The sequence below is a fragment of the Passer montanus genome, unplaced genomic scaffold (genome assembly GCF_014805655.1).
Source record: "Passer montanus isolate IOZ18808 unplaced genomic scaffold, ASM1480565v1 scaffold154, whole genome shotgun sequence".
In the NCBI taxonomy this organism is placed as follows: Eukaryota; Metazoa; Chordata; class Aves; order Passeriformes; family Passeridae; genus Passer; species Passer montanus.
In genome coordinates, this window is record NW_024362494.1 from 1,177,690 (window position 1) to 1,201,555 (window position 23,866).

Genomic DNA, 23,866 nt, shown 5'->3' on the forward strand with positions numbered 1-23,866 from the left:
GAACTGCACTTCTGCCTCCTGCAAGCTGGGAAACCCCTGGTGGCGCAGGGGCAGGGTCACCTGTGTGTCCTTGCCCAGAAATGAGACGCAGGCCCAGCGTGGTTCTCAGTGTCAGAGCTTTATTCCAGAACAGGAACCACCAGCAGGAGGTGGAGGGGGAGATGCTGAGGGGCTGGGGGGAAGGGGGACGCTGCAATCCCCCAGCCCCAGCGGAGAGACATGGAGCTATAGGCTCCTGTGGACGGACTGCACCAGCACCTCCAGCTGCTCGCCCAGGGCCACCTCGTCGCCGTCGTTGGTGATCACCCAGTCAAAGGCCACTCCCTGGTCCAGGCCACACTCGGATTCAGCATCGTCCACCCCTGGCAGCACAGAGCCCAGGGGGGCCCCAGGGATGGTCAGCACGTGTCTGTCTGTGCCCCCACCATGGCTTCACCCCCCTGGGCTGGGGGCCTGGATCCAAAGCCCCTTGCCCCCACTGCCAAGGAAGGGCAGTGCGGGCAGCAGACCCGTGCCCAGCGGCTTGGTGTCACCCTTGGGGAAGCTGCCCCTCACTTCCTCACCGGCGACAAAGACCCAGTTCCTCCTCTTCCTCGTCTCCTCAGTAGCCACCACCCTGACGGTCTGCACCGCGTCCCCGTAGGCGGCGCGGAACCACTCCACGTCTGACGGGCGCCGCGTGTCGCTCACCACCTGCACGGGGGCTCCGTCAGCGCCCGGCCCGTGCCCCCAGCGCCCCTGGGCACCGCCAGGACTCACCCACACCGGCTGCAGTGCCCCCTGCACCGCTGCCCGGCAGAAGAAGCCGGGGTCGGCGCGGCGCTTCTCCTCGCCCCAGCGGATCATGTCCTGGCGGAACCTCTCCTTGTAGGCGCTGGCGTCCAGGAGCCTCTGGAAGTCCAGCCCGTGCTCCTGTGGGGAAGGGGGGGGTCAGCGGGCACGGCCTGGGCCAACGGGCACGGCGTGGCACAGCCTGGCGCAGCACGGCGGAACGGGATGGCTCAGCACAGCACAGCACGGCTGTGGGATGGCACGGCTTGGCACAGTGTGTCCTGGCACGGCTCAGTGTGGTGCAGCTCAGCACAGCACAGCACAGCACGGCCGTGGGATGGCACAGCTCGGCACAGCACACCCTGGCACGGCTCGGTGTGGTGCAGCTCAGCACAGCACAGCACGGCTGTGGGATGGCACGGCTTGGCACAGTGTGTCCTGGCACGGCTCAGTGTGGTGCAGCTCAGCACAGCACAGCACGGCCGTGGGATAGCACGGCTTGGCACAGCGCGTCCTGGCACGGCTCGGTGTGGTGCAGCTCAGCACAGCACAGCCGTGGGATGGCACAGCTTGGCACAGCACACCCTGGCACGGCTCGGTGTGGTGCAGCTCAGCGCAGCTTGGCACGGTGCAGGACGGCGCGAGCATGGCAAGGCAGAGAACAGCAAGGCACATGCCCTGGCACGACTCAGCGTGGCACGGCACGGCTCGGCGCGGTGCGAGCGTGGGACGGCGCAGCACGTGGTAGAACACGGCACTGCCTGGCACAGCTCGGGATGGTGTGGCACTGTGTGGTACGGTGCGAGCGTGGGATGGCACGGCACGGCACGGCACGAGCTGGGCCAGCACAGCACAGCAGTGTCCTGGCACAGCTCGGCGCGGCGTGGCACGGCTCGGTACCTTGGCGTACTGCTCCTTGAGGGGCCCGGAGAGGCGCAGAATGGTGCAGACATCAGGGCCCAGCCTGCGGGAGAGGAGCGAACGGGACGGGCGCTGGCACCGGCTCCACCCGGCCGAGTCCCGGTACCATCCCCGCGCCCAGCCCCGCCCGGTACCGGCTCCGCAGCTCCTCGGCCACGAAATCCTTCCCCGATTTCCTCTTCCCGCTCAGCAGCAGCACCGCGCGCGGCGCCGCCATCGGCGCTTGGCCCCGCCCCTGGCCCCGCCCACGCGGCCACACCCACCGACCACGCCCTCCTGGCCCCGCCCCCGGCGGCCCGCCCGTCTCACAGCGCCCCCTGCCGGGCCCGCAGCGCGGCCGGTCCCGGTACCCCGCACCCCCCCCCGCCCCCTTTCCCGTGCTGGGGCACAGACAAGTAATGGCCGACCCCAACAGACCCCCCGTGCCCCTCGCCCTCTCCTTCCCCCAGCGCCCCCACGGCCTCCTCACACCCTCCATTCTCCTCTGGCGTTCCCCAGCATCTGCATTTCCCCAGCATTCTACCCCCAACAATCCCTACTCCTCTTCTGCACCCCGCTTTCTCCCGGCATCCAGTTCCCCCAGTGTCCTTTTCTCTCCGAGCAGCCTTCCTCCTCAACATCCCTATGCACCCCGCTTTTTCAACTGCCCCTCACCCTTTCCTTTCCTTTCTTTCCTTTCCTTTCCTTTCCTTTCCTTTCCTTTCCTTTCCTTTCCTTTCCTTTCCTTTCCTTTCCTTTCCTTTCCTTTCCTCTTCACTGTTCCTCCTCTAAATCCCCATTTTCCCCAGCACCAATCCCCTTTCTTCTCCCCCAGCACCCCCCTTCCCTCCAACACACCACATTCCTCTCTGCCCTCCCTTTTCATCCGCACGCCCTCTCCCCCAGCAGCCCTTCCTCCTCCCTGCACTCCCTCCTTCCCTCTCACTGCACCTTTGCCCGCAGCACTTCAGTGCCCTCTGCTCTGCCCTTGCACGCCCTATTCCTCCTCTGAACCCCCGTTTCTCCAGCCCTCTTCCCTCAGCACCCTCCCTTCCCCAGCCCCATTTTCCCCACATCTACACAGCTCTGCCCAGCGGTGACTTTATTGTGGTGGCAGTGCAGCGTCACACAGTGCATCTGGTTAGGGATGTGGCCCTACTTGGCCCTACAGGGTGTGCTGGTCACCCCCAGACCCCATAAACAGCGCGTGGGGAGCCCTTCCGTGGGGGTGCTGGCACACTACTGCCCCCCTGGCTCTACCCACGCGTGCCATGCTGCCTTGGGGCTCTCTGGCTCCACACGTTCCCGGAGGTGCTGCTGCAAGAGAAGGGAAAATGCGATGTGCTGCAGGAGGGGGGAATCCCTGGGGATTCCTGGCACCACCCAGCCCGGCTCACCCGCTGTAGTGCCGCAGCATGTACTCCTCAAAGCCATCAGCCGCCTCCTTGTCGCCCCGCTCCTGCCACGCCACGTCCTCCAGCAGATCCTCCACGTCATCCACAAAATCCACAAACCGCAGCCGGTCGTGGGCAAAGACACCGTCAGCCCTAAAGGCCCCATCGAGCTGCGGCGCCAGCTTCCCAAACTGTCTCCCCAAGCCCAGCTGCCCCATGAAGCTCTCCAGCAGTTGCAGGAACTGCACCTTCTGCACCGGCTCCAGTGCAACCCCAAGCACTTCCTGGCCCTCCTTGTGGGCGCAGTCGGTCACCCCAGAGCAGCCCTGTGGTGCCCGGTACCGCTTGAGCCAGGGCAGCTCACGGGAGTCGTGCCGGGGGTGGCTGTGGGAGGCTGAGCCTGGCTTGCCCCAGGTTTTGCCTGGCTTGTGTTCACGGGGGGCTCGGGGATCCTTCTTGTGGGGTTTGCCGTGCTCTCTCCTCTCCTGCTCGTGGGGGGACCCCCTGGCGCCGTGCTGCTTGTGCCACCTGCTCTCCTTCTCCACCTTGGATGGCTTCTTCCAGGGCGTGGAGAAGGACCCTGACCCGTCTGCCTCCAGCACCTGGGCCAGGTGCTGCTCCAGGGCGCTCAGCTCCTCCACGAGCCCCTTGAGATCCCCAGAGCCGCGCGCACGGTCCAGGGTGTCCGCCAGCTCCTGCCGCAGCGAATCCAGGCTGCCGCGCCGCCGCGCCGCGGCCTTGCCGTGCCCGGGCACCCCCGTGGCACGTGCCTGCTCTGCCCGCGGCTCCCGGGGGCTGCCGGGGGTCCCCGTGGCCTGCAGGCGCCGCAGCTCAGCCTGGGCCTCCCGCAGCGCCGTCACCTCCCGCTCCAGCGCCGCGCGCAGCCGCGCGTTCTCCGCGGCCAGGCTCTGCTGCTGCGCCCCGGCCGCCGCCGCCGCGCCCTCGCTCTTGTGCAGCAGCGCCTGCAGATCTTCCTTGTGGGCCTGGGGCAGGGGTGGGGGGCTGTGAGAGGGGCGGCAGAGGGAGAGCAGCACCGGGATGCAGCACAGAGGTGTGGTACGGGGCACCGACCTGTAGCTCTGCCTGCATGAGCCGGATCTCCTGGTTCTCTTTGGCCAGCTTGTCCAGGAGCTGGCTCATGGACTCCATGCTCTGCGGGCCCCCATCGTCTGGCAGAGGGGGCTTCTGCTGGGAGTCCTGGAGGACAGGAAGGTTGGGAGCCCTGGGGGCGTTGAGGACACCCTCAGCCCTGCCTGAGACCCCTCCTTACATTGCTGTCTGTGGACAGCAGTGACTCCTGCTCCCAGCTCCCCACACTCTCCACAGGGCCTGCAGAGAAGGACACGGGTCTGAATGTCCAGGCTGCTGCGAGATGTCCCCCTGCCCAGGTGGGCTAGTCACCTCTACTCACCATCTGCCACGTCGTAGACACCGCCTGGGGAGAGGAGGGGACAGTGAGGGGGGTGCCTGGACCCTGTCCCTGGGGCCTTGGCCACTGGGACCCCACTCACCCGTGACGACCAGCAGCCCCACAACCACCAAGGCCAAGGCACCCAGCAGGTACGTGCTCATGCTGAGCCCATCATCGCCAGTGTCCGCTGTCCCCCGGCGTGGGGCGGGTGTGACAGTGGGGGGCTCAGGGCGGGGCTTGTGGCCCGGCCGCCACCGCAGCCCTTCCGTGTTATTGTCACTGCTGGAGCAGGACACGTCCTCCGGTGTTGGCCCTAGGGGGAGACGGGGGGGACCTCCAGGGAGGGTCTACACCTAAACACTGCCAGCAGATTCCCCCAGGCCAGCCCCCTGCGAGGCCTGACCTGCTTGGGGGGTGTCAGGGCAGGGTTGTGGCTCAGCCTCAGCACTCAGCTCCTCCTGCTCATCGCCCTCCAGCACGCTGGGCTCTGCAGAGCCATCCAGGGCAGGCTCTGCCCCTGCCTTGGAGTCCTCGCATTTCTCTGGGTCCTGCAGACACAGGCACATGGGGTATCCCTGTGTGGAGAGCAGCCCACCAGTTCCAGCTCAGCCCCAGCCCCCCGGTGTGACTCACCCCCTGCCCGCTGCCCTCAGGGCACACGGTCTGCCTGGGGAAGGAAGTGGCACCATTGGCAGTCACTGCTGAGGAGAGACAGAGCATGGTGATGACACAGTGCCACAGGAAGGTGACACCAGGCTTGCCCCACACCCCTGGTGGCTGCCTGCCTGTGACTGTGTCCTGGGTGCCTTCATCCTCCTCCTCTGGCTCCTCATCGTCAGACCCGTGGGAGGCTGAGTCCTGCTCTGGACCCACCGTGTCAATGGGCAGACCCTAGGGGAAGGGGGTACACAGGGACCTCCATGTGCCTGCAGCCCCAGGTGGGCACTGCGGGGTGTGCCCGGGGGTCTCCACCTCGGGGGGGGCTGCCCTAAGGCCCCCAAGGCATGGGGTGCCAGCTCTGGCACGTTGCCCTGGAGATCTCAAGCAGCGAGGGTCTGCTCTGGGCGTTGTGAGCCCTCACCTCACTGCCCGCCAGCACCCAGCTGCTCTCGTCATCTCGGGGATCCAATTTCTCCGCCATAGGGACAACCTGCGAGGGGACAGACGGGCGGACACACGGACAGCGGGACACGACCCAGCTCCCAGCGCCGGGACAGCCACAGTCCCGGAGCTTTCAGCGAAGCCGTCCCGGTGCCCCGGCTGCACCCCCGGACACCAGCTGCCGCCGCCGGGTATTTTTAGCCGGTGATGTGACCCAGCAGGTGGACGGGACACGCAAGGCCTGCCGTGGGCAAACCAGGGGCCCCGCTCGGGATCCCACCGCCCCACAGCAAAGCGCCAGCACCGTGCGGGGGTCCCGAGCAGTCCCCGCCCCTCTCTCCCCCCCCGCCCGGGACGCAGAACCGGCCCGGGGGTGGCGGCCCCGCCGGTGCCAACCCGCTCCCCTCCGCCTCCCGCGGCCCCAGCCCCGTTCCGCCGGCGGTGCGGCCGCAGGGCAGCGCTCGTGCCGGTGGCGGTACCTGCGCCCGCCGGCCGCCAATCGCAGCCCGCGGCGCGGCGTCGCGAGGAAGGGGCGGGGACAGCGGGCACCGCCCCCCGGTACCGGACACCCCTCCCCCACCCCCCTCCGGTACCGGACGGACAGCGACAGCCCCGGACGGACACCGACACCGCCGCACAGACACCGACACGCGCGTTTAAGAGTTTTTATAACGACGGTACAAAAAAATTTTCCATGAACGATCGGCTAAAACGGACGGAGCTGGGGTGGGGAGCGGGTACCGGGGCCATCCCGAGCAGCGGGTAGCGGGGCTGCCCCGCGGGTGCGGGACACCAGGAGCGCTGCAGAGCCCAGGAGGCGGCCCCTGCGAGGGTGACGGCCCAACGGGGGGCAGCGCTGTGCAGCACCAGCCCTCACCGAGCCGGTGCACCGGGGCCAACAGGGTGACACCGGCACGGCCAGCACCGTGCCTGGTCCCCTGGTGCCAGGCAGTGCCCGGTGAGCACCCACAGCCATGGCAGCGGCACTCTGGCTGGCACAGGAGGGGCGACAGCTACAAAAAACGGGCGTTTGGTCCTAAATCAGCGGGGAGGAGCTGTACAGGGCGGCCGGGCGGCGCCTCAGCCGTCGTTGGCGGTCACCAGCTGTCCCATGCCCTCCCGGATGTAGACCGACTGGATCTCCTTGGTCTTGAGGCAGAAATCGCAGGCCCAGACGGCGGAGGCCTCGGTGGTGAGCAGCCCGTAGGCGTTCTCGGTCATGCCCGTGCACTCGCGGTGGAACCACTTCTGGCACGAGGCCTCGCACAGGATGGCGTCCTGGTCGTCGTTGACCTCGTTGCGGCAGGCCCCGCAGGGGTACACGAGCCCCGGCGGCGGCTGGTGGCCCGCGGCGCCGCCGGCCTTGCCCGGGGCCGGCAGGGGCAGGCTGTTGCTCTCGGGGGTGCCGGCGCCGCCGGGGGCAAAGCCGGGCTGCGCCCCGTTAACGGCGGCGGGGGAGCCCGAGTGCTGCTCCTGCGAGAAGCTGCTGGGCGCAGGGGTCTTGCCGCCCTCCTCGCCGCCCGCCGGGAAGCCGGGGTCCGCCCCGGGGAAGGGGCTGGCCGTGGGGGGCAGCGGGGGCATGCTCTGCCCGGGGCGCTGCATGGGCGACTGTCCAAAGAGGTTGCCGGGCTGGTTGAAGCGCTGAGGCACCGCCGGGCCGCCGGCGGGGTTGAGGGCTGGCCCCGGTGCCATGTCCCCCCGCGGGGGCTGCCCCATGGTGGGGGACATCATGGGCCCGAAGCCCGCCACGGGCCCCTGCATGAGCTGCCCCATGGGGGGGCTGAAGTTCTGTCCGAGGGGCTGGCTGAAGGGCTGCCCGGCGAAGGCCAAGCCCCCCGGCTGCACGTAGTTTGGATTCTGGGGGGGCATGCTAAAAGCAGGGCCCATCTGCCCGGGGGCGAACGGGGGCGGCTGCCTCCTCAGGGGCTGCGGACCCCCGCCGTAACCGGGGGGCACCTGCGGCGACATCCCGCCCTGCATGCGGAAACCTCCGAACGGCACGGGGCTGCCCAGGAACGGGGCGGGCGCCGCTCCCACCTTGGGGGCCCCGAAATCATCCTCGAAGGGGTTGGAGGCCACCAGGTGGTCCACCATGGGGGTGGGCGGCGGGGCGAACTCCGAGAGGTGCGAGTAGGCAGGGCCCTGCGGGGAGAAGGTGCCGGTCAGCCTGGCCGCGGCCGGCCCGCGGCCCCCGCGCCGCCCCGAGCCCGGCCCTACCTGCGTGTTGGATTTGCGCCGCTTCTTCTCGGGGCTCTTCATCTGCAGCCCTGAGGAGAGAAGCGAGGCCGCGTCAGCGGGGGCCGGGGCGACCCCCCACGCGCCCACCCACACGCCTCTGCGTGCGGGGCCGCCATAGCCCTCACCGCGCGCGCGCCGCCGCCATGGCCCGCCCGGAACCGGAACCCGCGCGCGGCCAATCACGGCGCGCGCCGGCCGCGTCAATCACCGCAGGGATCCCGCCCCGCCAGTCGGACCGAACCAAATGCGGCACCCATGGGAGGGGCAGACGGGACGAACCACGTACGAGTCCCGGGGGAGGAAGGGGAGGGAAAAATGGGGGCGCCCTCCCACAGCGACCCCTCCCAGCTCACACCAGCCAGGCCTAGAGAAATACCAACTTTAATACAACCGCCAGTTCCTTTGGTATAGCGGGGCAGGGGCCTGGGGCGGTGGGGGGCTGCGCTTTGGCGTGGGGCAGTTACGCTGTGCATGCAGGGGGGTCCTCCCGCCAGACCCCCGGGCTGCCAGAGCTGCCCTGGCCCAGCCGGGCGGGCAGGGAGGACGGGGACGTGGTGGCACACGCGTGTCCCGGAGCACAAGCACGTCACGGAGGGGGCACGGGGTGCCGGGAGCTCTGCGAGCAGCCCCTGCCCTTGCATAAAGAGTGTGGGACCTGCGGGGTCAAGGCACAGAGTTAACACGTAAAGTGATCCGGTACAGTCGAGGGCCCGGTGCTGGGGGGAGCTGAGCCCCCCATGGGCCCCCCCAGAGATAAGGCCAGGCTGCCTCTGGCTCGGGGGGCTCAGCCTGCCAGTCCTGAGCCCGTGCTGGTGGGCACAACAGCAGGGCCGGGCTTTGGTAGGAGCTGAGCTGCTCTGCAAAGGCTGGAGCTGGAGGGGCGTGGGCTTTGCAAGAACAGTTCACCCTGCAGGCACTCACAGCCTGAGCCCCCCGCGGCCACCAGCTCCGTGTGGTGAAGGGAGGAAGGCCAAGTCCGTGCTCAGTCCTGGCTGGAGCAGCTGGAAGAGTCCGAGGGCTCCCTGGGGCAGGAGCAGGGCTGGAGGGCCGTGCCCAGGGGTGCTGTGCCCCGGGGTCCCCGGGCGCTCACAGCCTCCTCTCCACGGGCTGCTGCAGGCACATCTCGCTGCCGGCCGAGATGATGGGCAGGTGATTGTCCATGTGGTAGCTGATGAGGTGGCTGACGCTCTCAAAGCGATGATCTTTTGTCCTCACCTGGGCAGGGGGTCAAAAAAGGGGCGCTCAGGAGGCTGCCAGTGCCCACGTGAGGCCAGAGCTACCACCCTCCATGGCACGGGCTGGGCACAGACCTGAGGCAGCAATCCCAAACCCATGCTCTGCCAGGCCCTGCCATCCCCAAAGCCATCCCAGAGCTGTGCCCTGAGCAGCAGAGCAGAACCCCAGTGCTCTGACGGCTCCTGTAACCCCCAGGACCGGCCCTGCTGTCCCAAACTCCACCCCCTGCGTGGACTCACCACTCCCTCGGGATCCACGAGCAGCAGATGCTTGGGCTGCCCACCCTGCAGGCCAGTCAGCACGTACTGGCCGGGGGTGGTGGTGCTCTCCCGCACCAGGAAGTCCCCGTTCACCTTCAGCAGCTTCTCAGCCTCCTTGCGGCTCATCTTGCCGTGGTACCAGGGCTCCCTTCTCAGCTGCTCCTCCATGGAGGCCACCACCTGGGCGGGGGGCAGCGCCAGGGGCACCGAGGGGGGCACACGCAGGGCATCTTCAAAGGGCTCTGCAAGAAGACAGGAACAGGGAGAACCGTGACCTGTGGTGGTGTATTTTATTTAAATGCTCTGTCTCACCCCTCCAAAGTTTGTTCAGGTCCTCTCCTGAAGTGTCGTGTAGCTGTAACCCCACTGGCCCAAGTCTTATTCTGTGACCACTTTGAATCTCTCTCTTAAGCTGTGTGAGGGAAACCAGACCCTCTCTTGGTCCTTCTCTCCCCCTCAGAAACCATGCTGCTCCTGGGGGTGGGACCCCCAATAAACCCTCACCTGAGGGTTTATAAATAATACTACTAATAATAAATATATATAAATAAACACCTCACCTAATTAGCCGTGTGGAGTCTCCTTGCCTGCCTGCTGCAACCAACAAACTCACAGCTTAGGGGGCTCCTCCAGAGACCCCCTCCACAGCAAACTGCATCAGTGAGCAAGCCCACAGCCCTGGCTGCAGCCACCATGCACTCACTCATGTCGAAGAGGTCCCTCTGGGTGCTGCCATTGGCCGTGGCGGGGGTGCCAGAGGCTGGAGCTTGGCGTGTCTTGTCCACATTTTGCACATTGACATAGGATGGGTCATCAAAGAGGTCCGTGCGGCCAGACGTGCCCGCTGCAGCTGGGTACTTCTCTCTCCCTGCTGCCAGGAGCACTGTGGTCAGCAGGGCTTCAGCCCACCTTGGACCCCCACCACAGCGCCGGGGGTCCATGGCAGAGGATGGAGAGACCTGTCACATTACCTTGGGCAGGAGCATGCTGCTTCTGGGGGTCATACTCCCCGCCGGAGGACTGGCCAACAGGCTGCAGGGAGAGGCAGGGATGAGCCCCCAGCTCCTTTCCTGCTCATCCCCCTTCCTGCTCCCCACACCCCAGAGACACCGGGCACATCCCTCTTCCTGCTCCCCACACCCCAGAGACACTGGGGACGTCCCCCTTCCTGCTCCCCACACCCCAGAGACACTGGGGACGTCCCCCTTCCTGCTCCCCACACCCCAGAGACACTGGGGACCCTCAGCAGAACCCATGGCCCATTCAGGGTCCCTTGTAAGATAATGCCTCCCCAAGAGGACATGCCCAGAGCCTCACCAGCGTGGCACCCAAGTGATTTGGGGTCTGAGCAGCCCCATCCTGCAGCCGCATGTCCACGACCCCCCCAATGGGAGGCTCCTTGCCAGGGAAGTCGTTGTAGTACTGGTGATCCGGGGCTGGTTCCTCCTCTTCTTCGTCCCAGGCAGAGCCATCAAACCCTGCCATCCTGGGAGAGCACAGCACAGAGAAGCCACGGTTGCATCCCCTCTCCAAAACCACCTTCCTCCTTGTCACACAGCCCTGCTCTCACCTGTCGTGGGGGGTCACCAGCTTTGGGGGGTTCTTCAGGTACTGCTTGAAGCGCAGCTCGAAGGCCTGCCCGATGGTGCTGATCACATCCTGTGCCAAGCCTTCAGGACACTCCAGGATGTGGCAGGCTGGGTGGAAAACAGATTGTGGAACTCCAGCACCAAGGCTGTCCACCCCTGAGCCTGCCCTGTACACCCCAGAGCTTTCTTAGGGGTCACCCAGCTCCCCCCTCTAGGCTGAGCTGATCCTGAACACCTCCCAAGTGGGGGAGCCTTGCAGCAGCCTCACCTCTCTGATTGACGGGGTCTTTGGCAACGTAGGCAACGTATTCAGCTGTGTCCTGTGGGTGAGATAGCAGTGAGACAGGCCTGCTGGGGAGCACGGGGCTCTAGAGCTGGGCAGAGGGCAGGAGAGGCCCCCACATAGGGCGGTCCTGCTGGGTACTCACCGGGTCTCCCCCCGATGCGAAGGAAATGGACTGCATGTGGTGGTTGGCAATGATCTGCAAGGAGGAGAGCGTGTTGGACACAGCCAGGAATTCCCTGTCACCCACCCAGGGGTGGCACATCCCGCTCCTCCCAGGGCTGACCTGCCACGGGGGCTCAAAATCCTCCAGAGCCCTGGTTATGAGCCGCCAGGAAAAAGACTGGGACATCACTGGGAGTGGGGTCAAAACCAGGAGATCTGGCCCCAGGCAAGGGGACTCGGGTGTCACCATCTCCAGAGAGATCCCACAAAGCACACGGGATATTCCTCCCACCTCTTCAGCCCCAGGGACTGTGGGGAGGTGAGCACTCCTCTCACAGCCCATCCAGACATTCCCTGGTGAGGCTGGGGGCATCCCCTGCCCCAGCAAGATCTGGGGTGAGGTACACGAGGATTCCTGCTTGTCCAAAGCCAACCCAACCCCTCCCCATTCTCACCTGCTTGCAGTCTGAGGCCATGAGGTTGAGGCTGCTGGTGGAGATGGTCAGGGTGATGGGCATGCCTGCAAACTTCAGGTTGCTCTTGCCCAGGATGGAGTTCAGGGAGCGGCTGCAGGGCTAGGGGCAAAGGGTAGCATAGAGAAGGGGCTCCCCAGAGCAGACAGCCCAGCAGCAGGAGGACAGAGCACATCCCACTGCTTCCACAGCAGAGATGGGCACCTTGTCCTCACCAGTGGCCCTGGCCCAAGCCTCAGCTGGGAGATCAGAGCCCTGGCATGACCAGCACAGCACTGCCAGCTGGGCTGGGATCTGCTCCTTGGCCCTGTGCTCAAACCAGCCACAAATGCTCCCCCAGCAGCTTCCCAGCCAGGCCTCACCTTCCTTCTCCTCACGGCTCCCTTGGCACCAGGCACAGCCTCACACACCAGCCCAATGGCCTCCCTGCAGGGAGTGCAGTGAAATGTCAGCCCCCACAGTGCCTGCCTTGCCCCAGGACCCCCCCAGCCACAGCACTCGGGGCAGTGGGGACACAGGGAGAGACAGGGTGACAAAGTGGAAGCTCTCAGGCAGTGCCAGCTGGGGCTCTTTGGGTGGGCAAAGTGCACTGGAATTAGTGTTTGATGGGCTGCAGCAGCCCCTGACCCCCACTGAAAGCCCCACGTGTTACCAGGGGCTTGCCTAGGGCTCAGACAACTTCCTCACCCCTCCCCAAAAGGAGCAGCCCCTGGGGACAGGCAGAGCTCACCTGGTCACCTGTGTCCTGGTGTTGAAATCCAGAGCCCTCATGGACTGCAGCACTTCCACACAGCCCATGTACTGTGCAAGAGAGCAAGGTGAGCTTGGCCAGCCATGGAGTTTGTCCCCCATGCAGCCAGGGAAGGGGCTGGGGCCTCAAGCACCCCAGCTCTGCAGCAGTAACCTCCCTGGGAATCCCACTGCCCATTACCCCAGCCCTCCCCAAAGAGCTTGGTGCATCCCACCACCCAGGAGGTCCCCAAATCCCCACAGTGACCCCTCCCCAGTCCCCAGCACTCACCCGGACGTGGTAGGAGACCCCAGAGCCCATGACCTTGTCATCTGGGTGCAGCCAGCCACGGGTGGGCTTGTTGACAAAGCTGCCGTGGCGGGTCCACTCATCACCCCCCAGCTGGCCACCTTCCACCCGCGTCTTCTTCCCACAGCTCAGCTTGTTCATATCCTGGGAACAGACAGTGACAGGCCTCGCTGAGCCGGGGCTGGCACCACCCCCTGGCACTAGTGCTGGCACCCCAGGGGGAGCAGGCTCCCCCGGGCTGCTGCTGGCTGCAGAGCCCCGCAAGCTGAGCAAGTTGGCGGGATTGGAGAGCTTCAGGTTGGCCATTTTGGGGAAGAAGGAGCAGAGGGTGGTAGGGCTCTCCTCCAACTCAGGTGAGAGCTCCCCGAGAGGCGCAGCGTGGCTGAGGGAGGAGGACAGGGAACGAGGCAGAGACTGCATGCTTGCAAGGGACTCCACAGGGGAGGGCAGGACTCCCAGGCCCGCCACAGCCTCCTCTGGAGAGGAGACAGACTCGTTCCGCAGGTGGCTGTATTTGCTCTTTTGCAGGAGATCCATGCTGGAGGCAGGTGAGAAGGGCCACAGCTGAGTGGCAGAAGGGTGGATGCAGCCAGCTGGGCCTCACAGGGGCCCCACAGAGAATCCGAGTGCCTGCAGCCGCCGGGAAGCTGCCCCCAAGCAGAAGCCTCGGCCGAACTCTGTGCAAGGTCCACGCCAGCCCCGCATGGCTGGCAGGGAGAGCTGGGCCTGGCACGGCGGGCAGCGGGTCCAGGGGATGCCCGGCACGGCCGATCAGTGGCAGCAAGGACGCGCAGATCCGTTCAGACTGAGAGCAGCACGCTACAGCGGGCAGGAAACGGGGCTGCGGCGACACCCTGGCGAGCCGCCGGCACAGCGAGGGGAGCTCACAGTGCTCTGGCCCCAGCCCGCAGGTCCTCAAGCCCCTTGCCACGTCAACACCAGGCCAGCCACAAAACCCATTGTCTTCATCCAGGAGCAGCTCCGGCTCCCCCTGCCCTGCTGCTGGGCTCAGCACGGCCACCCTGCGCCCCACAGCTCACTCCGGCCCCCGTGCCACTGCCCGCTAAGAGAAAATCAAAAGCATGAATATTTAAAGCCCGGAGATGAGGCAGACACAGAGCGCATCCAAGCCCATCCCAGCCCTGCTCCGAGCACTGTCCAGGAGGGAACAAGGTCCTTCTGTGGCAGCCAGCGCCACACAAGCCACGTGCGGGCGGCGAGCGGCTGCTGTTGGCTCGGGAGGGAGCAGCGATGCTGAGACGACACCGGCGCTCGCAGCTTCCTGGAACACGGGCACATGCAGTCCTTTGAGAGCACAGATCTCGCCTGGAGGGCCGGCGGGAGGAAGAGGAGGACGGCCAGGAGCAGGATACAGGTAGGCTGCGCCGCTGGGCAAGGCAGGGCTCAGCGCAAACCCCCGGCCGCGGTGGGGATGTGGGAGAGGCTGCAGCTAATCGCTGCCGCTTCCCGCATCCCAGCTGCTCCTCCCGGGAGCAGAGATGAAGGGGCTGCGGCTGATGGGAAGAGCTGTGCTGACTCACAGGCGGCGGGGCAGGCTCTGGGCTGCGCTGGGGCCGGGGCGCAGCGCAGGAGGGGCTCCCGGCGAGGGGAGGGGACGCAGCGCTTATCTGGAGCAGAAAAATCAAGGTCACAGGCGGAGCTAGCGGGAGCGGGCGGCAAGAACGTGTGCCGGGGGCAAGGTTGGCCCCTTCAGCCTCGGGGAGGTGGGTGAAACTCCCACCTGTGGATCAGGGGGCTCAGGGGCAGGTCTCCCCTGCTGCCCTACCCTCGAGGCACTTGCACGCAGCAGGAACTTGGGCCAGCCCGGCTGTGCTGCCCTCCACAGCCCCGGCCCCACTGAGGGACAAGAGCTCTCCCCCATCCCCTCTAGGACGAGGCAAGGAGTTCAGACAGAACACAGACCCTGACGCACCACAAGCCAGATCCTTCCAAACCACCAGGTGCTCTGTCCACCAAACCAACCCTGGGTAAATCCACGCCAAGGAAAAGGCTCTCCCTGCTTGGAGCCTTCATCCAGCACTGCTTGGCACTGGCAGCTGCCAGCCCCACTTCACAAAGCCTGGCACACTGCCATGGGGACGGGGAAAGGAAAGCCACAACAAGGCTGGAAATTGCCACCTGGGTGATGCCAGGGGCTGTGGCACATGCGAGTGGGCGCTGAAGCATCTCCTTGGCCATGCACGGCAGCTCTGTGAAGGGCAGCCCCCCCAGCTCAGCCACGGTGGTCCCACAGGCACAGAGAGCCTGTGCTGGCTGCTCCACAAAGCGCCTGTCCCCTCCAGGGGCCCCCGGCTGCTCAGTGCTGTGACCTTCCTGTGGCCGCAGCACCACTCCTCTAAAGAAAAGCAGGAAGCCCGGAGCCAGGAAGTTGCTGGCCCGGTGAGGGGCCAGTGCAGCCTTGCCAGGGGAGCCTGGCTGGGCAGCATCAAGTGCCCACGGAGCAGTGGGGTTTGCCCGTGATGGTTGATGTGGGGCTGGGCTTGCCTGGCAGCTCTGTGAACCCTGATGCTTCCCCAGGGTGAGAGCAGGAGGGAATTGCAAGGGGGCAGGAGTGTCTCCTTGGCCCCTTTCCACCACCCCAGGGCTTGGAGCAGCCACCACCTCCAGGCAGCAAAGGGCTGATGAGCCTCCCAGCTGAAGCTCCTGCTCAGACACATCTCTGCTTTGATAAGCTAGAGTAATTCCTGATTTTCTCAGAAGCTTCCAGGCCAGTCTGCCCACACCACTCAACAGCCTGTTACAAAGATGCCTTGCAGCTCCCAGCCCTTGGGGAGCAGAGGTGCTGCCATCACAGCCCCCCCAGCCCCAGAGTCCACCCCAGGGCACCAGGGCTCCCCTTGAGTGGGCTCTGAGTGCAGAAGGCAAACCTGGAGATGTGCAAAGGCGCAGAACCCTGCCTGAACAGGCAGCCCCAAGCCCCCTCCCACAGGCTGCAGCCCTTCCCCTTGCCAGGCAGATGCCAGGAGCTCCTGCCCCTGCAGCAGAGGACGGGCAGAGCACTGCCCCCAAGGAGCTCTGGGGACATGTGCTGGCCCAGCTGCTCCATGTGCCCTGCCACCACAGAAAAACAACGAGAAACAGAGGGACGTGGACTGCACCTGAGACTGGGACTCACACACCACCCGGGGCAAGGAGGAGAAGCAGAGTGGGGATGCTCAGGGCTCCACTACCAACATCCTCCCTGGAAAAAACTGGGAGCTGAGTCAGAGGCCTGGAACACATCAGTGGCTTGGCAAGAAATGGCAGCAAGGTGCAGGTGGCCACACATATGAACCTCACCCTGGGCAGGAGACCCACCCCGTGTCCAAGTGCAGCCAATGCTGAACCTCTGAGGCAGGGGGGAAGCCAAGGAGAACACTCAAATCCAGCCAACAGCTGATTTTCCCCCCACGCATCAAAGCAGCATCGAACATTTATGCATTCCTCTCCTTGATTCTGAAGAGGGGATTAGGAGACACCAGTGGAGACGTGGGGGAAGAGGCTGGAGACCTCCCAGAAGGCAGAGGAGGCAGGCAGGATCCACCACCGAAGCCACTTAGCCCTCCACCGAGGTCCTTACCACATACTCCATCGCCGGCAGAGGGCAGGGCGGGCCCCGGGCGGGGAGCAGAGACACACAGCCCCTCTCGTCTGGCACTCCGACCTGCGGTTCACAAACAGGGAGTTAGCCAGCCCTGCCCCAGCCCGCTCAGGTGGGTGCCAGGAGGCAGAGCCTGCTCCTCCGTGCTGTCCACAGGTGGGTGGATGGGGCTGTGGGTGCTGTGTGACGCAGAGAAACCTGGAAGCCACTTTCTTCCCGTTGGAGAGAAGGCAGAGATGGGATGCACTGGGACAGCTACGCCAGAGCCTGGCACTGCTTGGGCCCTGGCAAATGGATTTAGGGGCCTAAAGTCACTCTGTGACCCTGGAGCCAACCTCTGCCCAGCCCAAAAAAACAGTACTGGAAAGCCACACGCAAGGAGGGAGAGCAAAGGCAGCCAGGGGGGCAGAGCTGCCCCCTCCTCCTGCCCTTCAGCTGATGCAAAATTACACACAGAGCCCCCAGGGCTGTGTCCCTTCCTCCCAGGGGACCAGTGAAGACAGGAATCATGGAAAGAGTCCACAAAGGGGGTGAGCTGGTGAGGCAGGAAGCTCTGCGAGGGGAAAACAAGGCAAGCAAAGCACTCTTCCCTTGACTGCCCAGCCGAAGCAGTCAAGGCCAGGCTGGTGGAGCAGTGCAGGGCAGCAGGCATGATTTACTGCCTGGCAGCAATTGTACCTTTATCTGCCTGTGCCAGCTGCCGCCAGCAGCTCGGAAGGCAGCGAGATAAGGAGGGCTGAGCTTGGCCAAGGCAGTGGAGATTGAGGTGGTGACCAGGGCCTTTGGACACTGGGCACCGAGGCTGGTGGCAGGGAAGGAGCACCTGGACCCAGAGCCAGGGTGCTCAGCCTTACCAGAGCCCACCTGTGTCCCTCCCGAGGATGGAACACTGCTTTGCACAGCTCTGGAGGTGGCCCAGCCAAGGCACTGCCCCAGCAAAGGGCAGCGGGTGGATCCTCGAGCCCTCCTTGGCTGAGAGATGGCACCTTCAGCCCCTCTGGTACAGGATGGCACCAGGGCAGCCCTGAGCACGGCAGAGAAGCGCCCTTTGCCCACAGACTTGTGCAGTGCCAAGGTGGCAAGCAGGGCCCAGGTCACCTCTCCTGGGTGTCCGTGGTTTATAACCTGCGTGGGTGATCCCACCTAAGAGATTCAAGGGGAGAAGCAAGAACAGATGGACACAATGCACCGCTGGAGAGCACACATGGATCTCCAAGGAGCAGCTACCGCTGTCCACAGCAGCTGGGGAGGCTCCAGGCGCTCGCTGCTGCCTTCCCCCGGAGCACGGAGGGCAGGAGGGCAGAGCCCGGCACCGCAGAGGCTCTGAACCCTCCAAACCCCGTCCCTGCCGGGGGTCGGGATTGCCCCCAGACCCCGCAGCACCTCTGCAGCCGCTGTCCTTCCCGTGTACCGCACACACAGCCCGGATCCCGGCACGGCACCGGCTCCTCCAACCCCCGGCACGGCACCGGGGCCCGCCGCGCGGCCGGGCTCCCTCACACCGGCAGCCAGCCGGGACGGGCGGCTCGGCCCTCACAGCGGCAGATACGCCCACAACTCGTTCCCGCGGAAGGCGGCGGCGGCGGCGGCGAGCGAGCGAGCGGTGCGGCCTACAGTCCGGTGACACCGCGGGGGCCTGGCCCGTGAGCCGCGGGCCCGGCGCGGGTTCCCCCCCTCCTCTATCCGCGCGCTCCCTCACCGCCCCGGCCGGCGCGCGCTCACCGGGCACCATCGGTCGCGCGCGGGCCCCGCGCCGCTCTCCGCCGCGCCGCGCCCCTCCCGCTGCGCCGACCAATAGGCGGCCTCCCCGCCCCGCCCTCCCCGCGGCGCCGACCAATGGGAGAGCGAGGCGGCGGCGTTTGAAAGCGCCGCGCGGGGGCGGGGGGGCTAACGGCCGTTGAGGGAGGGCACGGCGGGGCTGTCATGGCGCACAAACAGATCTACTACTCGGACAAGTACGACGACGAGGAGTTTGAGTACCGGTAGGCAGCGGGAAGGGGCGGGGGTAACGCCCGCTCCGTGAGGGCTCCCGGTGTGGGTTCAGCGGGGTAAGGGCGGGCAGCGCCGCGGCGGTGCGGAGCGTGTGAACGGCTGGCGGGCGTCAGGGCGAGCCGCGGCCCCCCGGTGAAGCGAGAGGCGGATTGTCCCGGCGAGCGCTCTGCGTCCGTGCCGTTAACAGCTCTCCGGGGGGATGAGGGGTTTTTGGGGAAAAAAGAGGGGTTTTTGGGGAAAAAAGAGGGGTTTTTGGGAAAAAATCGGGGTTTTTGAGGGGGATAAGGGTTTTTTTGGGTGCCCCGCTGCTGACTGGGAGGCGCGGGGCTGCAGGCACGTGATGCTGCCCAAGGACATCGCCAAGCTGGTGCCCAAGACCCACCTGCTGTCGGAGTCGGAGTGGCGGAACCTGGGCGTGCAGCAGAGCCAGGGCTGGGTGCACTACATGATCCACGAGCCAGGTGAGCCCCGCGGGGTTGCGGGCGGCGCCGCGGCGGCCCGGCCTGACCCCCTCTCTCGCCCCGCAGAGCCCCACATCCTGCTCTTCCGACGGCCGCTGCCCAAGAAGCCGGAAAAGTGAGTGGCCCCTGCTCCGCCGAAGCTCTCAGTCGTTCCACGCTGAGAAAACACCTTCCTCCTCTCCTCGGCATTTCTCGGGGGCTTCACCCCCTGACCCTCGGCGCTGCCTGGGCGGCGTTTTGTCGGCTCGGCCCCGGTTCTCGCGGGCCCTTCCCGTGGCGATGCCTCCGAAGCTTCAATAAAGTGATGTTTGGGAGCTGTCTGGCTGCAGTGGCTGCGGTGGAGGGTGGGTCCCGGTACCGCGGGGGTTCCCGAGGAGGCTCCCCGGGGTCTCGGAACCGGTGCCCCGGCCCGCCGGGCACGGCCATGGAGGCGGAGCTGCACCAACACCCCCTCCACTCCGCTCCGCGATGGTTCCGTCCCCGCGGGTCCCGCCTCTCGGCCAATGGGAGCTGGCGGAGCGGTGTGACTGGCGTGCGGGCCGGCCTGTGAGCGCGCGGGGCGGCGCCGCGGTACGCGGAGGTGCCCGGGCGGCTCCATGTGGGGGGTGCTGCGCGCTGCGGGGCCGGTGCGCGCTGCCGCCTGTCGCCTCATGGCCGCCGCGGGCCCGGCGGCGGCGGCCCAGAGATCCGCCAGCACCGCCGGCATCATCATCATCGGCGACGAGATCCTCAAGGTGCGCCGGGGGCGGGACTGGGCGGGGGACACGGGGTACATGCCGGGAGTCGCGCTGTCATGGGCCTCTCCTCTCCCCTCAGGGCTACACGCAGGACACGAACTCCTTCTTCATGTGCCGGCGGCTGCGGGCTCTGGGCGTGAGCGTGGCCCGGATCTCCGTGGTCCCCGACGACGTGGAGGCCATCGCCGGCGAGGTGGCCGCCTTTGCTGCCCGCTTCACCTACGTGCTGACATCCGGGGGCATCGGCCCCACGCACGACGATGTGACCTTCGAGGCCGTGGCCAAGGCCTTTGGGGAGAGGGTGGTCCTCCACCCCCAGCTGGCGGCCCTGGTGCACGAGTTCTTCGGCAAGAAGGAGGAGCAGTGCCCTGAGATGAAGCTGGCTCGCGTCCCCGAGTCCTCCCGCCTCAACTACGGCACGGACGGGCACAGCGGCAGCGCCTTCAAGTACCCGCTGGTCAGCGTGCGCAACGTCTACATCTTCCCCGGCATCCCGGCGCTGATGGAGCGCGCCCTGGATGGCCTCGCTCACCTCTTTCGCAGCAAGCAGACCCACTTCCACTCCCGCGCCGTCTACGTGGCGGCCGATGAGATGCTCATCACGCCGGTGCTGGACAGGGCTGATGCTGCTTTCCGTGGTCGTGTCAGCTTGGGTTCCTACCCAGACTGGACCAGCAACTACTACCGTGTGAAGCTGACCCTGGACTCAGAGTCAGAGCAGGACCTGGAGGAAGCGTATTGCTTCTTGATGAGGGAGCTGCCGGCGGGTGTTGCCGTGCCGTTGGTGACAGACTGTGTCTCTCCAGCAGCTGTGGAGGTTTATGGCCTGGCTGAGTCAGGTACTGGGAGGAGGTGCTGCAGCACGGCTCCGTGCTTCCATGCTTCTCCTGGGGCAGTGGGAATGCCAGCCTGGGAGCAGAGCTTACCTTGTTGTGGTGTGCTGGGAGGCTTGAGGCGTGCTGCAGCTGCAGTGGGCTTCATCCCACGCAGGTGGGAGTGGGACCTGTAAGCTCAGTTAGGGCTGGTGGTGGCAGGTCTGAGAGCACAGTGTGCAGTGCCACAGTTCCCCAGTGCCCTCACGATCCCTGTCACATTGTGGCCCAGATCTCTGGCTTGAACAAGCTCTTGGCTGTGGTACCAGCAATGCCCCTGCTGTGTGTCCAGAGGGTGAAATGCTAGGCTAAGGGAACATGAGCTGGGCAGGCACCAACTGTCCTGTCCTGGCAGGCTCGGCCCTGGGGCAGAAGGTAGCAGCAGCCCTGCGGACGATCGAGGAGGCTTTGGACCAGTACAGCCTGGCCCAGCTCTGCGTGGGCTTCAACGGGGGCAAGGACTGCACAGCCCTGCTGCACCTCGTCCATGCTGCTGTGCAGAGGTACCCACGCGTGGGGCTCCAGGCTGGGGGGTCCTGCAGACCCTGGCCAGGGCTCTGGGGCTCTCGTTTGCTCCACCCTGGGGCAATGAGCGGATTCCTGGGCTCTGGCTGGTCGGATCTGGACCTGCCTTGCCTGCAGCTGGTCAGAGTCCAGCTGCACTGGGTCTCTCTGCAGGCGCTCCCCAGCGAGGCAGGAGAGGCTGCAGGTGCTCTACATCCGCATGGTGTCCCCGTTCCCTGAAATGGAGCAGTTCATTCAGGCCACAGTCCAGAGGTAGGAGGCAGAGCGGGGCGGGGGCTGCTGCTGCCCAGAGGCCGTGCAGTGCTGCTCGCTGCCCACCCTGCCCGTGCAGGTACGGGGTCCAGCTCTGCACGGTGGAGGGCTCCATCCGGGAGGCTCTGGCCCAGCTGAAGCAGCAGCAGCCACAGCTGGAGGCTGTCCTGATGGGAACGCGCCGCACGGACCCTTACTCACGCACCCTGACCCCCATGTGTGTGACAGACCCCGACTGGCCCCCCTACCTGCGGGTCAACCCCTTGCTGGTAGGTGGCCTCCACTTGCTTTGGGGCTGGAACTGTTGCCACAGGGCCTGATGGGGCTGGGAACCAGCAGTGATCCACCCCCAATCCTGGACAGCTTCTCTCACAATTCTCACTCTCCCAGAGTGTTTGCTGCCCCTCTGTGCAGCTGTGGTGCCCCCAGTGAGGCTGCTGGGGGGTTGCCCTGTGTTTGGGGAGGTGCTGGGAGGGGCAGTGGTGCTCTGGTGACCATCTGGCTCTCCCAGGTGCTCTCCAGGAAGGTCTGGTGTGCTTCCCTGGGAGGCAAGGGGGCAAGCAGCCTTTTGCCTCTGCCTCAATCCCTGCCCAATTCTGCCTGCAGGACTGGACCTACCGGGACATCTGGGAATTCCTGCGCAAGCTCTTTGTCCCCTACTGCATCCTCTATGACAAGGGGTGAGTGCCCCGTGCTGCCCTTCTCACACGCACAGCCGGTGGCCCTGGGTGCAGTCCTGCAGCTGCTTCTTCCCTCCACAGCTACACGTCCCTGGGGAGCATGACCAACACCCAGAAGAACCCAGCCCTACGCTGCACCGATGCTCAGGGCAGGGAGAGCTACAGGCCTGCCTATGAGCTGGAGAATGAGGAAGAGGAGCGCACCTCCCGCCGCTGAAGGCCCCGGGAGCCTCCACTGGAATGCTGCTGGGAGTGACACTGAATAAAGCTGCTGCCTGTCAGCACTAAATAAACCTGCTGCAGTCTGCACTGCACTGGCACGTGGTCTTGTTGAGCCCTGAGGGCTCCACGGGGCAGGAGTGGGAGGAACAAAAGGGTCCCCAGGTTGTGCCCCCCCCTCCCTGCACCCACTATTGTAGGAGTTTTTGGAAATGCAGAGAATGTAGCAGGTTCCAGTGCTTGCCAGGGCCCCACACGTCAGCACTGCTGCCTCTCCCACCGTGTCAGATCCTGCTGATTCCTCATGGGCCATGCACCTCTTGTGGACCATGGCAACCTGTCTGCAGGGTGCTCCCCAGCCAGTGGCACGGGTACAGGCACTGGCACTGCCAGCACCCACTGCCACCTCCCTCGGGCAGCGCCTGGGCTCCTGCTTGCTGCGGCTTCTGTGGAAATGCATCTACCTCCTTCTCTGCAGCTGGTGCATCCGTGAGCTGCTGGACTAGGGAAGGGCCCCCCAGTGTCACAGGACCCCGTCAGCCCCTGCCTGCCCCGGTGCTGTGGGTGAGTGACCTGCCTGCAGCTTGACTTGCCGTGGTGCTTGGAACGTGACAGGGGCCTGGGGGTGGTGGAAACCAAGCATGGTGCTCCTGGAGTGAAAAGGGCCTGGCTGTGGCAGCTCTGGGGGTTGAGAGGCTGTGGCCTTGGTACTGGGCAGTGGGTTGTTACCCCCTGTGCCTCTCTCCCCTCCCTAGGACTGTCCCTGTTGCCCTGTGCTGATGGAGCTGATGGACCTCTGGCGCTGAGACTCTGCTCCAGCTGTGCTCCCCCTGATCAGAGACCCCAATAAACCTGTGCAGTGCCTGACTGGCTGCATCTGTTTGGGCAGAGCTCTGGGAATGTCTGTGTGTGTGTTGTCTCCCCCAAACCTCTTGATCCTAGCCCTGGGTTCCACTAAGGCACTCCAGCACACCCCTTGCCTTGTCCAGGACTGAGGGTCCCCACATCCCTTGGGGCCAAGGGGCAAGAGGGGGGGCTGGGGTTCTGCCTGCATCTCCTGCCTGCTCCCCCACTTGTGGCCATTTCCTGTTCCAGTCTGTGAGAAGCAGCTGGAGCAAAATATCTCCAATGGGCCCAGCCTGGCTGGGAGCTGCAGCAGAGGTCATGGCTGGGGCCATGGGTCTGTGAGCCCACCCTGCCCCACTGCTGCCTGTGCTGGTGCCTGGCCCCAGCCCGGGGGAAGCTCTGCGTGCCCTGTCCTCGGCAGCAGCACTGGCGCCAGCGTGGCCTCCCTTATCTCGGCGGGAAGTCAGGAGCAGGAAGCCTGGCCCGGCGCGGGATAAGGGTCCCGTTTACATTAGCTCCTTTGTTGTGGAGCAGGCTCCCACCCTCACCCACTGCCCGCGGGGGGGGCCTGGCCAGGTCAGGAACTGAGGGGCAACAGAAACCCTTGCCCAAGATTCCATGAGGGGCTTAGGTGGTCCTTGCAATGGTCCCTGTGAGGACAAAAAACGGGGATGGGGTCTGCCAAGACGGTGCCCTGCCACTGTGCCTTGCGGCCTCCCCCTGCCCAGATCAGCTCCTCAGCTGGACCCTGCCCTGTGGTTGTGCACTGGTGTCTGTGGTGCTTTTTGGGCTCCTGGCTGTACCTGGCTGCCTTGGCAGCA

General features: G+C 65.7%; 6 protein-coding genes across 17 annotated transcripts; 2 read left to right on the top strand and 4 right to left on the bottom strand.

The window, feature by feature from the left end:
• Nucleotides 1-98: 98 nt before the first annotated feature.
• On the bottom strand, nucleotides 99-1,819 carry PMVK (phosphomevalonate kinase). The gene is made up of 4 exons (XM_039702139.1): nucleotides 1,672-1,819; nucleotides 760-912; nucleotides 564-693; nucleotides 99-362 (listed from the first exon to the last, which is right to left on the bottom strand). The coding sequence occupies exons 2-4, from the start codon at nucleotides 844-846 to the stop codon at nucleotides 226-228; spliced, it is 354 nt and encodes a 117-aa protein (XP_039558073.1). The 5' UTR covers nucleotides 847-912; nucleotides 1,672-1,819; the 3' UTR covers nucleotides 99-225.
• Nucleotides 1,820-2,756: 937 nt separating this feature from the next.
• Nucleotides 2,757-6,063, bottom strand: PBXIP1 (PBX homeobox interacting protein 1). 3 transcript variants are annotated; one of them, XM_039702140.1, is made up of 11 exons: nucleotides 6,057-6,063; nucleotides 5,558-5,626; nucleotides 5,262-5,367; nucleotides 5,110-5,177; nucleotides 4,880-5,024; nucleotides 4,577-4,789; nucleotides 4,477-4,500; nucleotides 4,336-4,394; nucleotides 4,137-4,262; nucleotides 3,069-4,048; nucleotides 2,757-2,988 (listed from the first exon to the last, which is right to left on the bottom strand). In XM_039702140.1, exons 2-11 carry the CDS (start codon nucleotides 5,615-5,617, stop codon nucleotides 2,928-2,930), a joined length of 1,842 nt encoding a protein of 613 aa, XP_039558074.1. In that variant the 5' UTR covers nucleotides 5,618-5,626; nucleotides 6,057-6,063; the 3' UTR covers nucleotides 2,757-2,927. The 3 variants fall into 3 exon arrangements, with proteins under 3 accessions (XP_039558074.1, XP_039558076.1, XP_039558075.1); XM_039702142.1 differs by lacking the exon at nucleotides 6,057-6,063 and having other exon boundaries at nucleotides 2,757-2,985; nucleotides 5,558-6,039; XM_039702141.1 differs by lacking the exon at nucleotides 6,057-6,063 and having other exon boundaries at nucleotides 5,110-5,174; nucleotides 5,558-6,037.
• A 453-nt stretch (nucleotides 6,064-6,516) lies between these two features.
• On the bottom strand, nucleotides 6,517-7,905 carry PYGO2 (pygopus family PHD finger 2). Its single transcript, XM_039702144.1, has 2 exons — nucleotides 7,795-7,905; nucleotides 6,517-7,719 (listed from the first exon to the last, which is right to left on the bottom strand). The coding sequence occupies exons 1-2, from the start codon at nucleotides 7,834-7,836 to the stop codon at nucleotides 6,658-6,660; spliced, it is 1,104 nt and encodes a 367-aa protein (XP_039558078.1). The 5' UTR covers nucleotides 7,837-7,905; the 3' UTR covers nucleotides 6,517-6,657.
• A 272-nt stretch (nucleotides 7,906-8,177) lies between these two features.
• On the bottom strand, nucleotides 8,178-18,252 carry SHC1 (SHC adaptor protein 1). Of its 6 annotated transcripts, none has more exons than XM_039702096.1 (14): nucleotides 18,184-18,237; nucleotides 16,441-16,524; nucleotides 12,843-13,004; nucleotides 12,552-12,622; nucleotides 12,184-12,247; nucleotides 11,804-11,923; nucleotides 11,329-11,382; nucleotides 11,169-11,220; nucleotides 10,882-11,008; nucleotides 10,629-10,797; nucleotides 10,283-10,343; nucleotides 10,015-10,179; nucleotides 9,291-9,553; nucleotides 8,178-9,030 (listed from the first exon to the last, which is right to left on the bottom strand). In XM_039702096.1, exons 2-14 carry the CDS (start codon nucleotides 16,450-16,452, stop codon nucleotides 8,902-8,904), a joined length of 1,449 nt encoding a protein of 482 aa, XP_039558030.1. In that variant the 5' UTR covers nucleotides 16,453-16,524; nucleotides 18,184-18,237; the 3' UTR covers nucleotides 8,178-8,901. The 6 variants fall into 6 exon arrangements, with proteins under 6 accessions (XP_039558030.1, XP_039558028.1, XP_039558029.1 ...); XM_039702094.1 differs by having other exon boundaries at nucleotides 10,015-10,194; XM_039702095.1 differs by lacking the exon at nucleotides 16,441-16,524 and having other exon boundaries at nucleotides 10,015-10,194; nucleotides 18,184-18,252.
• Nucleotides 13,930-19,499, top strand: CKS1B (CDC28 protein kinase regulatory subunit 1B). 4 transcript variants are annotated; one of them, XM_039702100.1, is made up of 3 exons: nucleotides 13,930-14,235; nucleotides 18,787-18,914; nucleotides 18,981-19,228. In XM_039702100.1, the coding sequence occupies exons 1-3, from the start codon at nucleotides 13,964-13,966 to the stop codon at nucleotides 19,031-19,033; spliced, it is 453 nt and encodes a 150-aa protein (XP_039558034.1). In that variant the 5' UTR covers nucleotides 13,930-13,963; the 3' UTR covers nucleotides 19,034-19,228. The 4 variants fall into 4 exon arrangements, with proteins under 4 accessions (XP_039558034.1, XP_039558033.1, XP_039558035.1 ...); XM_039702102.1 differs by lacking the exon at nucleotides 13,930-14,235 and adding an exon at nucleotides 18,288-18,443 and having other exon boundaries at nucleotides 18,981-19,242; XM_039702099.1 differs by lacking the exon at nucleotides 18,787-18,914 and having other exon boundaries at nucleotides 18,981-19,499.
• Nucleotides 19,464-23,089, top strand: FLAD1 (flavin adenine dinucleotide synthetase 1). 2 transcript variants are annotated; one of them, XM_039702098.1, is made up of 9 exons: nucleotides 19,464-19,648; nucleotides 19,731-20,490; nucleotides 20,879-21,026; nucleotides 21,202-21,300; nucleotides 21,380-21,569; nucleotides 21,907-21,980; nucleotides 22,062-22,570; nucleotides 22,678-22,763; nucleotides 22,955-23,089. In XM_039702098.1, the coding sequence occupies exons 1-7, from the start codon at nucleotides 19,511-19,513 to the stop codon at nucleotides 22,195-22,197; spliced, it is 1,545 nt and encodes a 514-aa protein (XP_039558032.1). In that variant the 5' UTR covers nucleotides 19,464-19,510; the 3' UTR covers nucleotides 22,198-22,570; nucleotides 22,678-22,763; nucleotides 22,955-23,089. The 2 variants fall into 2 exon arrangements, with proteins under 2 accessions (XP_039558032.1, XP_039558031.1); XM_039702097.1 differs by having other exon boundaries at nucleotides 22,062-22,763.
• Nucleotides 23,090-23,866: the final 777 nt, after the last annotated feature.

Bases quoted from the DNA above. Each gene is read 5' to 3' on its own strand.
- PMVK (XM_039702139.1), bottom strand. From the start codon at position 846: ATGATCCGCTGGGGCGAGGAGAAGCGCCGCGCCGACCCCGGCTTCTTC. The intron at 694-759 runs GTGAGTCCTGGC...GCCCCCGTGCAG, and splicing joins GGGCACTGCAGCCGGTGTGG to GTGGTGAGCGACACGCGGCG. The intron at 363-563 runs GTGAGGAAGTGA...CTGTGCTGCCAG, and splicing joins GAACTGGGTCTTTGTCGCCG to GGGTGGACGATGCTGAATCC.
- PBXIP1 (XM_039702140.1), bottom strand. From the start codon at position 5,617: ATGGCGGAGAAATTGGATCCCCGAGATGACGAGAGCAGCTGGGTGCTG. The intron at 5,025-5,109 runs GTGAGTCACACC...CTGTGTCTGCAG, and splicing joins CTGAGGGCAGCGGGCAGGGG to GACCCAGAGAAATGCGAGGA. The intron at 2,989-3,068 runs GTGAGCCGGGCT...CTTCTCTTGCAG, and splicing joins ATGCTGCGGCACTACAGCGG to CAGCACCTCCGGGAACGTGT.
- PYGO2 (XM_039702144.1), bottom strand. From the start codon at position 7,836: ATGAAGAGCCCCGAGAAGAAGCGGCGCAAATCCAACACGCAG. The intron at 7,720-7,794 runs GTAGGGCCGGGC...TTCTCCCCGCAG, and splicing joins GGCGCAAATCCAACACGCAG to GGCCCTGCCTACTCGCACCT.
- SHC1 (XM_039702090.1), bottom strand. From the start codon at position 13,397: ATGGATCTCCTGCAAAAGAGCAAATACAGCCACCTGCGGAACGAGTCT. The intron at 12,248-12,551 runs GTGAGCTCTGCC...CACTCCCTGCAG, and splicing joins ACCAGGACACAGGTGACCAG to GGAGGCCATTGGGCTGGTGT. The intron at 9,554-10,014 runs GTGAGTGCATGG...GTCTTCTTGCAG, and splicing joins GAGGGACCTCTTCGACATGA to AGCCCTTTGAAGATGCCCTG.
- CKS1B (XM_039702099.1), top strand. From the start codon at position 13,964: ATGAGGCAGACACAGAGCGCATCCAAGCCCATCCCAGCCCTGCTCCGA. The intron at 14,236-18,980 runs GTAGGCTGCGCC...CTCGCCCCGCAG, and splicing joins CGGCCAGGAGCAGGATACAG to AGCCCCACATCCTGCTCTTC.
- FLAD1 (XM_039702097.1), top strand. From the start codon at position 19,511: ATGTGGGGGGTGCTGCGCGCTGCGGGGCCGGTGCGCGCTGCCGCCTGT. The intron at 21,570-21,906 runs GTAGGTGGCCTC...TTCTGCCTGCAG, and splicing joins TGCGGGTCAACCCCTTGCTG to GACTGGACCTACCGGGACAT. The intron at 21,981-22,061 runs GTGAGTGCCCCG...TTCCCTCCACAG, and splicing joins TGCATCCTCTATGACAAGGG to CTACACGTCCCTGGGGAGCA.